This window comes from Micropterus dolomieu, linkage group LG15 (assembly GCF_021292245.1).
Source record: "Micropterus dolomieu isolate WLL.071019.BEF.003 ecotype Adirondacks linkage group LG15, ASM2129224v1, whole genome shotgun sequence".
Lineage (NCBI taxonomy): Eukaryota > Metazoa > Chordata > Actinopteri > Centrarchiformes > Centrarchidae > Micropterus > Micropterus dolomieu.
This window is the reverse complement of record NC_060164.1, coordinates 13,881,960-13,896,660: the sequence shown is the minus strand read 5'-3', so window position 1 is coordinate 13,896,660 and position 14,701 is coordinate 13,881,960. Positions and strand designations below refer to the sequence as shown.

The following is a 14,701-nucleotide window of genomic DNA, read 5'->3' as shown; positions in this document are numbered from 1 at the left end:
CTCGGCCATCAGGGCCAGGAACAGTCTGGGTGATCAGTCCTATGGGCCACAAAGCCCGAGGTAGCTGGGAGTCGACGATCATCACAGTGTCCCCCACTTAAAGGTCTGTGGAGGAGTTAGCATGCCACTTCTGTCGTGCCTGAAGACCAGGCAAGTAGAATCTGATAAAATCCTTCCAAAAGTGGTCTGCCAGCAATTGGCTATGGTGCCACCGCCGTCTACTGAGGAGCTCTGATTCTGGGTACACCACCTGGGGCAATGACGCATCTAGCCACCCCATCAGCAGGATGTTTGGGGTGATGGGATCAGGGTCTGCTGCATCGGAGGAAGTGTAGCCCAATGGCTTAGAGTTTAGGATGCCCTCAATTTCTACGAGCACAGTCTGCAGGACCTCTTCAGTGATGGACTGCGTGCCAATGATGACTCGAAGTGCTTGCTTGAGTGACCTTATTTCTCTCTCCCAACAAGCACCAAAATGAGGGGCACATGGTGGGTTAAAAGTGAACTTGATCTGGTGAGAGGCAAGCTGTGCTTGTAGGTCTGGCTGCAGGGAAGAGAACGTCTCATGTAGTTCTCGTTCTCCACCCTTGAAGTTCGTGCCCCAGTCAGAGAGCAGCTCAAAGGGCTTGCCACGGCGGGCTACAAACCTTCTCAGAGCCATCAGCAAGGAGTCTGTGTCAATACTGGAGAGAAGGTCCAGGTGCACTGCCCTGGTGGTCATGCACTTGAAGATGATCCCCCATCTTTTCTCTGTCCGTCGGCAAATCTTTATGTGGTAGGGGCCAAAATAATCTACCCCTGTCGAATAAAAGGCAGGCTTATGGAAACGTAGCCTGGCAGGGGGAAGGTCCGCCATCTGAGGGATTTGTGGTCTCCCGCGCCACTTTCTGCAGTCAGTACAATGATGCTGGTGCCAACAAACAGCCTCCCTTCCCCTTAAAATCCAATATTTCCTTCTTAGCTCGGCGAACACTCGTTCACATCCTGGATGGTGAAGCTGGTCATCATAGTGCTGAATTAGCAGCTGTGTGATTTTGTGTTTTGGATCAAGGATGATTGGGTGGAGGGTCTCAACAACAACAACAGGAGTGTGGCGCAGCCTGCCACCAACTCGGATGAGCTGTGCCGCATGGTCAAACTCAGGAGCAAGAGGGATGATGCGACTGCTGCCTGAAAGGGGTTTCCCAGCCATCAGCTGCTGGTGGAGGGTGGAAAAACATTCCTGCTGCACTCGTTGGAGTAGGATTTTCTCTGCCTCTCTGTAGTTGTCAGCGGTGAGTGGATTGTCAGCCGCCCCCTGCAGGGACTGAGCAGTGGCTGCAACCAGCTCTCTCCAAGTCTTGAACAACTCGATTTGTGGAGTAGTTGAGAGGGCAGGTGCTACCGTGAGTCCACAGAAAGTAGCCTTCTTTACTTCCTCATAGTCTGTAGAGATGGATGGTATCTGCTGCAGTTGTGGCCACTGATCGGAACTCCCTTGCAGGAAGGCTGGGCCTCGGAACCAGCGACTGTTTGCTGAAACCTCGTGGAGACGCTTGCCACGGGTAATATCATCTGCGGGGTTATTTGCAGAGTCCATGACTCTCTGGCAGTAAGTTCCTGAATTTCTGCGACACGTGTTCCTACAAAAACCTTGAACCTGCAGAAGTCTGAACACAGCCAAGCGAGCACTGTGGTTGAGTCGCTCCATAAAATGATCTGGTAGACAGGAAGAGTGAGCTCTTCTTTCAACACTTTAGCCAGCTGTGCTCCTGTGAGCGTTGCACACAGCTCAAGGCGGGGTATAGATTGTTGCTTCTTAGGGGCTACACGAAATCTAGCTGTGAGAAAAGCCATTTCCACTTCACCGTCTGCGTTCTCTGTTCAGAGGTATGCTACAGAGCCATAAGCCCGCTCTGAGGCATAGGCATCACAGAAGATGTGGATTTCTCTCTTGCTGCTCTCCGAGTCCATCTTATCACTGCTGTAGCACCTTGGTAGGATGATACTCCCACTCCTGCCAGGCATGAAGGAGGTCTTCAGGGAGTGACGGGTCATCCCAGTCCCTCTTCTTATCCCACAGTCACTGTACCATCACCTTAGCTCTGGTGGTGTATGGTGCAATAAACCCTAGGGGGTCGTATTGGCTGGCGAGTACATGGTATATGGTATGGAGGGTGACTGCTGGGTGGTCGAGGGGACGGTGCTTGTAGGACAGCGTGTCCGAAGAGCAATGCCAAAGGAGTCCAAGAGCTGTTTCAGATGCGTTCGGCTGACCATGAATCATCCACAACTCTGTACTATCTGATCTGATCTCAGGTGGGAGGTGGGAGATAACAGGAGGCTTGTTGCATGCACACTGTCTCAGTTCAAAGCCCCCGCGGGCCAGGGTGTCTTGTAGCTTATTCACAAGGATGTGAACAGACACTGCTGTTCAGACAGTTGATGCCTCAGTCCCTGTGCTGGACATTGGAGACACGGGTCTTTACTGCTGCAGGACCTCTGGGGGGCCCCAGGCGTACAGGCTCCACTGGTGTGATCAAGTGGGGGTGATCAGACCCTATGAGTAGAACTGGGTGGACAAGGTGCAATGGCTGCAGGGGTAAATCCCTCAGGTGCCAGTATTTCTTCTGGAGGGCTTCCACTGGGTGCGAGTGAACAGCTAGCCCTAAGGGTTTTGCAGTAAACGCTTGTTGGACAGAGAAAACACGGTGTGGTTCGGCTGCTGGGGAAATGGTGAAGGAGACCATGGCTCCATGTAGCATCTGTAGCTCTTGTCTGACTGTTCTTAGAGGCAGGTCTTCTGGTTCCCCCTTGAGGCCCAGCTGCTGGGCTGCTGAGTGGAGGAGGATAGTACGTTCCGACCCATCGTCCAGAATTGCATAGGCCTCCATGGTTCGGTCTCCGTTTCTCAGCACCACTTTACTGACTTTAAGCAAAACCTTTCTCCCCTCTAGTAGTCGATCGATGTATAAGATCTCCTCTGTGGGGCTGTTAAGAGGTACTTTAATGCGCTGAGACCCGTAGCCCACTCATTTACGTCATGTAATATGAGGAGGTGTCTGTTGTTACAAGTTTTGCAGTGCATCTTTAGGTTACATTCCACAGCCTGATGGCCTCGGCCACAGCGCCAGCAACAGCTGTTATCCTTAATCCAAGTCTGCTTCTGGATGGAGCTAAGCAGCTGAAAATTGGCACAATTATTCAGTGAATGCTTGCTGTTTTCACAATAGGGGCAGTACTTCTTATTGAACTCTGTAGAGAGTGATGGTGGAACTACCTCTTTCTGAGACGTGGCAGCTGTGCTCATCAGAACTGCTGAGGGACCCATTGTAAACTTGGAAAGTTTGTGCCCTTTGGTCTTCTGGTCCTTTTCGCTCTTTGAGCTGCTGCTGAACAGGGTGTTGTTGTCTGCCACTTGGAGCTCGTACTCTAACCAGTCAGCCACGTCAAGGAGAGTTGGTATGGGCACCCTGAGAGGGTGGATGAAGCGGCGGAAACTGGAGCGTAGATCTCGGGGGAGCTTACTTAGCAGGCGTGAAACATGCGATACACACTCTAGTTCCACTTTGCCCTTTCTTCCTAGTTGCTCTTGCATGCTTACTAAGGAGCGCACATGGAGGGCAAACATCCTGAAGGCCCGAATGTGACCACTTCCAATGTTTGGCCCAGCCATGAGCTCCGCTATCCGCTGTAAGGCCAGCTGGTGGGGCTGTCCATATTGCAGGTTCAGGGCTGCCATGGTGTCAGCAAAGGGGTGGCTAGAGCTGCTATAGGAGTCAGCTATCAATAGCCTCTTCAGTCTTGAGGTGGTCAATGAGTATTTGATACTTGAATCTTTCTGAGGCATCCTGAGGAAGAAGATTGTCTAGAGCGATTCTCAGACGGTTGAACTCTCTGGGATTCGGGTGGCTCATATCAGATATTGTGGGCGTTGGACCCCTATAGAACCGCTCCTGTCCACCTACTGGGTCTGGCGTTCGGTGATGGGAGTGATGGTGCTTGTGGGTTTTGTCTCTTCCCCTGTATGCATCATCCTCACTTGACCAAGGAGCTTTATATCTGCTTGATGCTGGCCTGTGACGATGCTCCTCAAAAAAATCAGATGAGCTGGTGTGAGACGCCTCGGATGCTTCCCTGCTAGTCTGATGCCTCCGGTGACTAGTAAGGAGAGGTCTCTCTCCTGGTTGATAAGAGAGGCTTGGCTTACCCCGCATGGGCTTGTGCTTCAGGATTGGTGATTGCAGCTCGGTCGTGGGAAGACTGGTAGATGTGGCTGGTGCGGCTGAAATAGTAGCCTGCAACTGCTGGACAAGGGTTCCTAGGTGTTCTACTTGTCTGCGGAGCTGGTCAGTATTGAAGGAACTCTGGCGGCTAAGCTGCTCCAACTGGAACTTACTTTGTTCGTTCTGGCAGCGGAGTCATTTCATTCTGCATCTTAAACTCCTCCATCTCTTTGAGCAGAGCTTCTTTCCCCATGTCTGTCTTCTTATTCCCATTGCGAGGAGATCCTTTTTTAGGGGGCCACTGCTGCTTTACCATCCACTGTGGAGAGGAGAAATCGTCTTGACTGATGGGTGATACTGAGCGCCCACCACCAAATGCACCCTCCTCGTCCTCAACTTCCTCTTCATTCTGATGAACAGGCTTAGTAGAGGGTTGTTGAAGGCTGCTGCTCTTACGAAAGCCTGAGAGGTCATAGTCCTCTAGATGTGCAGGGAGGGATGTCTGCCTCCTGACTGGTACACCGTGCTGTTTTTCTGGTAACTTGGACATTTCCTATCAGCAGTGAGATATAAATCCGGCTAGGGGGAAGATAGGGGTTAGAAGGTTCCATGTGTTGCTGGCCTTTTTAACAGGATGTGAAATTTAAAATCTTTCCAGTTTACATCATTATTAGAATCAGAATCAGAAAGAGCTTTATTACCAAGTAGTATTTTACACGTACGAGGAATTTGCTTTGGTGACAAGGTGTTACACATAGACAAACATAAAATTGACAGAAATTAATGTAGAAATATATAAATATAAACTATAGAAACAGATGCAATGGGTGTGGGCATGGCAAAATGGCTCGCTAGCGCCCCGGGCAAAGTTTTACCTACATGTATGTATTTCTGTTGTACGTTTATCATGTCCAGATGTACAAAAAAGCCTCTTGGAGCCATTGCCTAAACCCAACAGGAAGTCGTCCATTTTGGATTTAATGGTCATTTTTGGCGACAGTTTGTACTTTAACAAACTCCTCCTAGGGATTTAGTCCGATCGACTAAACCCATTGTCGATTAAAAGTTGTACAAACGGTTGCCAGTTGACCATTTTGCCCGTGGCGTCCTGTCGCAAAACTATGATTCGCCATGAAACAGGACGTTGTTATAACTTCAGAATACATGCTCACATCTGCACCAAATTTTACATGTATATTAAGAGTCCTGCCCTGAGCACATCCATATGCCAACATTCACTCAAAGTCATAGCGCCACCTGCTGGCAACAGGAAATGTTACGTTTTATGCATCGATGGACTACTCCTAGCAGGTTGGCCATGTCAACTTCAAATCTGTCCCAGAAAACCCTTAACACATTCACGGTGCCATGTTGTAAAACTTGTGAGTTTTTGTTTAATGGCGTGGTGCTGCCGTGGCGGCAAAGTTCCAAGCTGTTTTTATTGTAGAAAAGTGAAAAATGGTTCATTGATCATTAACTCTGACAGGACTCCAAAGATTGCAGCATCAGACTGAATAATGAAGCATAACAAAATGTGAATTCTGGATGAAGGACAATCTACTAAAATAACAGAAAGATTATCAACTTACTGTGCCAGGTTTGGCTTGAATGTCTCCAATGCAGTGCTGTGCTGTTGAGAATTAGGATGCGGGGGAGATACAGCTCCTGTCATCACTTAAGAGAACAAGTTGGGGAGGATAAATTCTTCCCGCCACCACCACCAAGGATACAACATGATCACTAAAACACGCACACACAAATATATAAACATGCTCAGGCACACAGCAAATTGTCTGAAGGAGAATGCTGAAGAAAAAAAACAGCTGTTTTTATCATGATCATTTTTACATGACATAAAACCTGGTGTGTGTGTTGTGTGCTATGGCGTGAGTGTGAGTTTGAAACAGGATCCTTCTCACTTCTTGTGCAATAAAAGCATAACATGCAAGACTTGCAATGAATAGAAAGCTCGATAAATCCAAGTGTTTATAGTAAAATGCCATTGCTAATGGGCCAGAATATGGAGAAGGGGAGAGAGGGGGAATTGTGCTCCCACGGCAGGGAAACTGATATTTTCATGTGAGCAGACAAAGCCAACGTGTGATGAAAACATCAAATCAGTGGGAGGTAAAAAAGAGATAGAACATGTCAACTGCATTTGTTGCCTAACGACGGATCCCCAATTGAAAACTTACTCTGCCACGCTACTTTCATGATCAAAGCAAAAGGCACATACACATTTGTGCACACACACAAACACACTTGTCATCTCTTGGGCCTTTGGGAGTGAAGCGTTGGCAGGGTCTGATGAACTGCAGCGTTGTTACGGGTAAGTGCAGGTGTCCAGCACTTTCTCTCCCCTGTCCTTCTGTCTCAAATGTTGTGACAAATTCCTTTAAAAAGGTAAGAAGGGTCATAAAATCTTCTTACAAACACTTCAGACACACACACTCATCCCTCAGTGCACATCCAGCATGTGTGCAAGTGCAAAGACACACACGCAGTTCGCACACACACACACACACTGAATACACATGGCCTGAGACCAAAACTAAAGTTGTCTGTCAGTGGTGTGGACAAGATTCGTTGCATGTGCATGCATCTGTGTGTGCCAGCGCAACACAGGTGCAGTCAGGGACACTGAGGAAGTAACAGGCCTCCTGCCCTTTGAACTTGATCTTGAAAGAAAGCTGTCTTCCCTTCCTGTCAAATAAGCTTAACTGCTATGCCTTCGAGCTCTAGTCAGCACAAACTGGTCTGGTGAAAACCGTGAGTCATTCATTTATTCACGAAAAGCATTCACACCAATTCAAAAGTTTTTATTACACACTTGTCTGAAAAAACTTCAGTGACAGCTATCATCAGCAGTGATTTATGTGGAAGCCGTTAAATATTGATGCTTTATTTTTTAATCCATGTCATTTTCTTCAAAGTGGCTGACAGTCCTGATAACAAAGACAATTGCTAATTTGTTACCAACCTTTAAGAATTTCTTCCACTGGCAAACAGCTTCAGGAAGGATTGGTCCAATTTACATTATATCCTTCAGTGTGTCAAGTGGACTTTTGTGTGCATGTGTTTGTGTGTGCGTGTTTCCAGAACTCCAGAGATGCAGAATTGGTTCAAGGTTTGGACAGAATTTCTTGAGTCTCCGTAGTCTTGTGAAATGTATTCCTCTTCCTCTTCAGTTAATGATGTGGTCTAAATAGTTTAACACGGGGTCTGAAAGACCAAAAACATGGCACAGATGAGTTTTACATGAGGAGGAAAACTACTGTAGAGGTACAAGAGAGAAAATAAAAGAAGCTCCAAAGCAAAGTTTCCTTTAAGCTGCAAGCAGGTGAGAGTAAGGCAACTTTAGGTGACAACAAGCTGGCCTCAGAAAAGACACTTTGGATACTCTCTGTTCACACAGCAAGGATGAGAGTCTCTCTCATAGGAGGTGCGGCGAGAGAGCAGGAAAAGGAGAGGGAGGAGGGTACTTTGAGAGGCCGTAAGTGGGCCTGAGTAGTCCCTTTATCAGCCCACTGATAGGAGACTTCTCTCTGTGTGTTGGAGCTGCTCAATGCTCTCCTTGTCTCTGCTTATCACTGCTAATTAAAACATTTGGATTCCTCTGAGCTGGCTCTGGAGGAGTGTGTGTCTGTCTGAGCATGTGTGTGGGAGACATGAGAGCAGAGAAGAGTCAGAGGAAGGAACTGCAGCAGCTTGGAAGACTACCTCTCCATCTAAGGACAGAGGAGCTCAACACGTACTCACCCTTACTTTCCACTCGCTCGTGAGCTTCACCTTTCTGCTTTGCCTTAATCTGCCTCCAAACACACTCAGACTCTCAGCCCTGAACATGCTGTATCTCCTCCTAATGGACAAGCAACACAAAAACACACACACACACACACGCGCACACACACACACACACACACACACACACACACACACACACACACACACACACACCATGAGGACTGGACCTGTGCTACTTTCCCAAAATGAGCTTGTTCTGGGTGGGCTCATCTCTCTATTCTTTCTAATCCTCTCCATGACTAATGCTTCTGCTCTGACAAACACCGAGCTGGTGTCACTGCTTTTCTTTACATGCACAATACCACAAGCCCTCGGCCACAATCACTGCTGGGTGCTGCACTCTGCTCTCAGCTTAAAAATTGGTAACAGAAAACTGTAGAGAAATCAATCACACAGCAGTAAACTAACCAACACACATAAAAGAACCATGTGGTCTGATTATATCGAATCAGTTCAAATTGGGCGCAAAGGTGTGATATAATTCTTTTTGAAGCAGGGGCAGGGCTTTTGAGTGCTGATGCGGTTAGTGTGATGGATGTGTCTTCCCCAGGGGGGAGTTGATGTCTTATAGCTTTACTGTAAATGTTTACATTCCAACATGCACTGATGCTATCTGCTAATAGTCTCTGGAACAAGCCTGAAGAGTCCTCTGGGTGGGATTATTTGCAGTGTGTGTGTGTATCTGTGTGTGTGTGTGTGAGAGAGAGAGAGAGAGAGAGAGACCAGGTCAAAGGGAAGCCAATCTGTCTTTAAACAGAGGTATTAACTATGACCCCTCTCCTTCCTGAGTCCTGCCCTGTGTCTGCCGAGGGCCAACGCATTAACAGCAGTGAAACACTCGCTACTGCCTCATCTTGTTTTCAAAGTCAAACATTTAGCTGTTGTTATAATTGTTTCTGATAATAAAATCAGCAATTGGCAGAGCATGAATCGTTTTAGAGGGCAGCCTCTCCCAGTCTGGCTTTCGTGTGAGCTCTATTTCTTTTCATATTAACCAGCTGTCTCAGTGCCAGCAGCAGTTATGTGAAGATGATACTGTTTAAATCAACAAGGCCCTTGAGAAAATGAATCCTGTTACAATGGGCGCATCGGAAATGCATATGTAATTGCTGCTCAGGAGCCCTGTGAGAATTCTTCCATCAATAGATCTGTATCTTAAAGGTGCAGCCAAGCATGGATTAGGTGAGCACTGTCATTCCTATGTTGCTCACTGTAGCTCAGCCCTACCCTCAACACATTCCTCCAAGCTGAGAAATCTGCAGCAACATAAAAGACAACAGGAAATGACCTTTCACTGGCATTAATAAGTTTTAATGTTCTGTTCAGTTGTGGAAGCTGTTGCTTATGATTGTTTGAAGAGGCAGAGGATCGTGTTCTTCTGCACTACTGTCTGACTCCTTTCATATTGACATACATGCAGTAATGCTTGATGGCTCAGTGAACTACCACCTGGAACAACACACAACTGCTGAGATATGGGAAGAAACACACGCAATCAGACAATAATGCAAGTTTTAAACAAACCCCAAGGTTAGCCAAATGTATTTGGAAATGAAAACAAAGGCAAACAGTAAAATTATTGCTCAAACTGTCTGTTGCAAACATCCTGGTTCAACTTGGACCTACCGCACTTGGGATTATTACAACATTTATATTCAAATAAAGTGGTTTAGATAACATGACTAAAATGTTGGCTTGTTTGCTAACCTCTGTGATCATCTGACTGCTTCCCCCAATTAGACAGTGTTGCAGCAATGTTGCTATGCTCTAAGATATCAGCAACATAGATGAAAATACCACCTAACTTGTAATACACTAGAAGGATCCACAAGAATAAGTTAAGATAAGGGGAACTCCCTAAAATAAAACCTTTGCAATGTTCAACCAACTTATGGATGAGGTCCATAGTCATGAAAATCATCCTGCACAGTGTCACTCACATTTTCAAGAGCCTCATTAGTTCTTGATGGGAATTTACATCAGTGTGACATCACAGACTGGGTGCAGGAAAAATAAATTTTGTGCAGTCACGGTAGACAACAATAACTAAAGCAGCTATTCACCAGCACAATGTGAATAAACAGAGCACACATAAAGTGGCATACCATGGAGCCTCAATGCAACCGCATGACCTTTTCTGCTTAGTCTTAGTCATCTAAGTCTTTAATAGCAAATACACGCTGTGTAAATGAAAATGATTAGACTTAATGGTGACTTACAGTCAGACAGTCAAAAGGAGGTGTGTGTTTCCCTCCCTCACAGAAACCTGTTGTGTCAACCACTTAGGGTAGCTTGAAGTGGTGTTTTGATTTAAGAGATAAACGAGGTTTGGGCTAATGCCAGTGTGGCACAAGGTGATCCTCTCTGCCAAAACAGCTTGTTGTGCAAAAAGGGAATTTGACGTAGCTATTGAACATAACAATTCTTTGATGTCACGGCCTCTTTAATGTCATAACATAGTAATAATAATATTTGCCAGGCAGGGCACTACCTTCATCATAGGCAAATACTCGCAAACATTTTGTACATGAGCACACAGTTTACCTTGTAGTGTCAAGGTGATATCGCTGAACGTGTTGCACAAATATCTTTTTCTTTTCATTTTTTTTTTTAAATATGTGGCCCTCTTTTATCTGTTTATCTGTGGTAATTAAGTCAGCAGCCTGCATGCTATGTTTATGCCACACAATTCTAGCAGCTAGTGCAGTTAACATTGGTAAGAACAACCAGTTTAGGATTAAGCCAAAGCACCAGTAAACTCACTTAGGAATTCTGTTTTTATTTTCCTATCAAGTGTGGCCATTGTGTATATACCTTTGGGATGAGGGTGTAGTCTTTTCAGTAAGGTATGATTAATGTGTGCTGTCTTGCGCAGCACAGCTGGATGGTGCAACATCTCCACGGTCTATTGACCCTCTCTGACTCATGCAGCACACAGTGGAGAATAGGCCTACGCATGACTCTTTACACACTTAAAAAAACTATTTTAAAAAAAATCAACAATAAACATTCACCTTCTAATAATCATCTGTTTGAATCTGTGAAATTAGTCAGTTTTGTGTAATACCAAAATAAAAAGTAAACAAAAAAGTTTGTTGTCTGCATTTCTTTGCATGGAACTAGGGTATTACATTTCCACACACACGCTTTTTAAAAAGCGTACAGTAAGTTACATGCCTGTGCCCAGCTGACTACTTCATAATCTGTTGCTTGAGTACTGTGTGGGGGGAACCCATACCACGTACACACACAGACACTCTCCAAAAGATTTCTAAAGGTCCATAAACCTAATATAAAGAATGTGTTCTAACAGGTGTTATGTTGAGTTTCATGATCAATAAAGATGTCCCATAAATAAAATAAATACCTACTAAAAGTGTCAGAGTCTCGGTCATGCTACTGGCACGTCAGGATAAGTTACTTTCTATCGTTGGGTTTGTATAAATTCAGGATTCCTTTCTGCTCTGTCTGGTCGCTTAAAATGGACTGTTACTGGCAGTCATTAAGGAGGGGAAAAAGCAACATATGTAGATCATCCTGGGCTCTTGAGAAACCCAGTGTGGAGCTGTTGCTGTGAACTAAAAGTGAGTCACTATCTGAGTTAGCATACGGTATTTACATCAATACATTTTTGTTAATCATTTTTAAATAATGCTAAAAATGCAACTATATATTTTCAGACCCACTGGAATTATTTCACGTATTTGTATAAACTGAACAATTTAAAAGCATGCATTTTTGTTAAGTGCAGGATATCATTTAAATCTTAATATTCAGTTTTTAAAATTGAACCCTCTCCTGCATTGATAACATTTTATTTGGAACCTACCCTTGACTTTAAAAAAAAACCTGCAATACCCTTGCTCAAAAAAAACTCCTTCCACCATTTAAAAAACAAACAAACAAAAAACTGAGGAATTTAAGATGGTGTAATCAAACCATAATATATTTATGAATTTTCCCAAACTAGCAAATTACAGGAAGAAAAAGTGATCTCCAAATTTATGGCAAACATCACTTGCTTTTTGTTATGACTAAGAATAAAGTAAAGTAAAGGAGACTTTTGATAACATTTAGTGTGATTAAACCATGAAACAGAGACAGAATAGTTGTCTTCTGCATACTGCAAAACATGCATTTATGACCCTCTGTGCACGCTATAACCATCATTTGCAATTATTTAATTCTCTTTTTTAATTAACCCCACAAGGGAATGCTGAAATATAAAATTGGGGTGATAAAAACTTTTTTTCTGCTCTCATATGTCAGAATGCTTCCCCCTCAGCATAACAAAGAAATACATGGCCATCTTGTTTTCTGACCTCCCCTCCTGATAATCATTTGTGTACAGTCCATTATGTCTTTTAAAAAGATAGACAAAATATTAAATAAAAAAAGTAGAATATAAGACTATTTGAAAACTACCCAGCAGATCAGAGGAAAAACGTCTGACCAAGTTAGCTGTATTTAGCCTTTAAATTATTATTTTGTAGCACAACGCAAAATGATAACCAAACTCAAAGCTTTGTCTTAAATGCTACCGATTTCTTCAGATAGTGATCGGCTAATCTAATCAATCGACAGTCTCAAAGAGCTTTGTAATGCCTCTTATGCTCACACTGATCTGCCCCGGATTATTACTTTACAGAATATCTCTAAATGTACTGTAGCTAGTCATGGTGAGAGAGAGGTGTGCATTTTATGGACCCTAAATAGCAGGCCAACTTCTGATACTGTTTGTCTTTTCTTTTTTTTAAGTATGCCAAACTGGCTTCTAGTAAGACAAAAAAAAAAAAACATTGCTTGAACTTATAGTATACAGTATACAGAATTGCAGCAAGCTGTTAACACCTTGAGATGGGAGAGACACTTCAAGTCATGTGTTCTCTGGAGTTCAGAGCATCCCTCTACACAACATGCTGTTCATGCTCCAGGGCTGGCAGTAGTAGTGCAGGTAGGGGTAGTACTGGTATGCCTGGTACAGTGGTACAGTGGGGACGTGTGCTCCGTTCGCCTGGTGGTACTGCTTTTGATTGTCCCTCACCAACACTTTCACTGCTACCTTCTTATGTGAGCTGTTGGCCGCCAGCTCAGACGCCACCTGACGCCGTTTGGTTTTATATCTCCGGTTTTGGAACCAGATTTTCACTTGGGTCTCTGTGAGTTTCAGAGCTTCTGCCAGATCGGCCCGTTCAGGGCCTGAAAGGTACCGCTGAGCGCTGAAGCGGCGCTCCAGCTCGTAGACCTGTGCGTGAGAGAAGGCCGCCCTGGAGCGCTTCTTAGTACCGGGCCTGTACTGCCGCTCGTCGGGTGAACAGCTGACCGTGTCCCCGCTGTGGTGACATCCCTCCTCCTCTGCCTCCTTCTCCTTCTCTTCGTCCCGCTCCACACAGTGTGGTTGCTGGTCTGCAGCGCCTAGGAAAGACAATATGTGTGATGAAAATAAGTGTGTTTTCTCTGTCGCCAGGAAAGCCTGCTAAAGCTGCTGACTGAGAGTCAATTTCAATAAGGTGCTGATGCTGGCCAGTATGACGTTGTCATCTTCTATCCTTTCCACACTGTCAGAAAGTGAAGGGACATGATGAAGTATGTAAGGCTTTTAGATCAGGACCTTCTGGGGGGTTTTCCAATTGTCCCACAGCCTGAATAGCTCAAACAACAAAGTCTAACAGGGCAAAAACCCCACCTTTAAAATTATCGAGCTATTAAATGATCTGTCGTGAATTAAAACATTTTTTATTTAAAAAAAATGAGACAAACACGCCATTTAGGTGAGACAAATTCACCCCATTCAGCAATCTTTAATCACGTGTCTCATTTCAAGATGCCACTTTGTGCAAATATAATCGAAATGCAGGAAACTGTCAACTTTTTTTCACATTTGTTGGAGTGTAAAACCACAGAGTCTTTATAATTCCTTACTGCAGACTAGAGAAAACCTGCTCACCTTCTCTGCGCTCAGTCTCCTCTCCTGTGGACTCCTCGCTGTAGGCATCAGATCGGTGGTGTCCAGCAGACAGACTGAGATCAGCAGGAAGTCTCTCCGGGTAATTGCGGTTCTCATACGCGTCTTGATGAGACAAATCAGAGACTCTCATACTACCATGCCCTGTGCAGATGTTGCGCTTTGGTGCCCGGAGCTCCTCTGTACTCCTGGCACCGGGCTTCCCCCGGGACTCACGTCCGGTCAGGATGTCTTTGATGGAGAAGGACGAAAAACTTAATGTCATGATGAAAATAGGCGCACGGATATTTCCTCACTCTCGCATGCGATTTATTTGGAGGCATCAAGAGATCATCCACTCTACAGCAAAGTTTCTAACTGATTCGATCTTTTCACCGCTCCCTTTAATTGCTCTAATTTAATTGTGGTCCTGTCTGCTAATGAACAGCCTACATCAGGAGCTGTCACGTCTATTACAGTATTCTCAGCAGCAGTAGTAGAGGCTAATGTTAACCGTTGATAGGCTGTTTTCTCTGCCTGGTCCCTCCTTCGCGCCGCCCAGCTCCATGCTGATGCTCTGCGCTGTAAAGTGAGGACGGAGGGACACTGATTTTGCAGACGAGGTGTTTCACCTTGGTATGGTGATTTTTATTAGCGAGACATTATTCCTAAATGTTAATAGCTCCATATAACTAAATTTTGCTTTTCAAGCCCGTGGAGACGCCGTTGAACATTTCAAATATACGGT

The 14,701-nt window shown here is 44.9% G+C and overlaps 1 protein-coding gene across 2 annotated transcripts; it reads right to left on the bottom strand.

Annotated features, from left to right (window-relative positions):
• Positions 1 to 7,009: 7,009 nt before the first annotated feature.
• Positions 7,010 to 14,433, bottom strand: nkx3.3 (NK3 homeobox 3). Of its 2 annotated transcripts, XM_046070807.1 has the most exons (3): positions 13,957 to 14,433; positions 12,861 to 13,424; positions 7,010 to 7,427 (listed from the first exon to the last, which is right to left on the bottom strand). In XM_046070807.1, the coding sequence occupies exons 1-2, from the start codon at positions 14,237 to 14,239 to the stop codon at positions 12,904 to 12,906; spliced, it is 804 nt and encodes a 267-aa protein (XP_045926763.1). In that variant the 5' UTR covers positions 14,240 to 14,433; the 3' UTR covers positions 7,010 to 7,427; positions 12,861 to 12,903. The 2 variants fall into 2 exon arrangements, with proteins under 2 accessions (XP_045926763.1, XP_045926762.1); XM_046070806.1 differs by lacking the exon at positions 7,010 to 7,427 and having other exon boundaries at positions 9,299 to 13,424.
• Positions 14,434 to 14,701: the final 268 nt, after the last annotated feature.

What these genes read in the sequence shown, in the direction of transcription:
- nkx3.3 (XM_046070807.1), bottom strand. Translation starts at nt 14,239, where the DNA reads ATGACATTAAGTTTTTCGTCCTTCTCCATCAAAGACATCCTGACCGGA. An exon ending in GGAGACTGAGCGCAGAGAAG is followed by an intron (nt 13,425 to 13,956) that starts GTGAGCAGGTTT and finishes TGTCTTTCCTAG; the next exon opens with GCGCTGCAGACCAGCAACCA.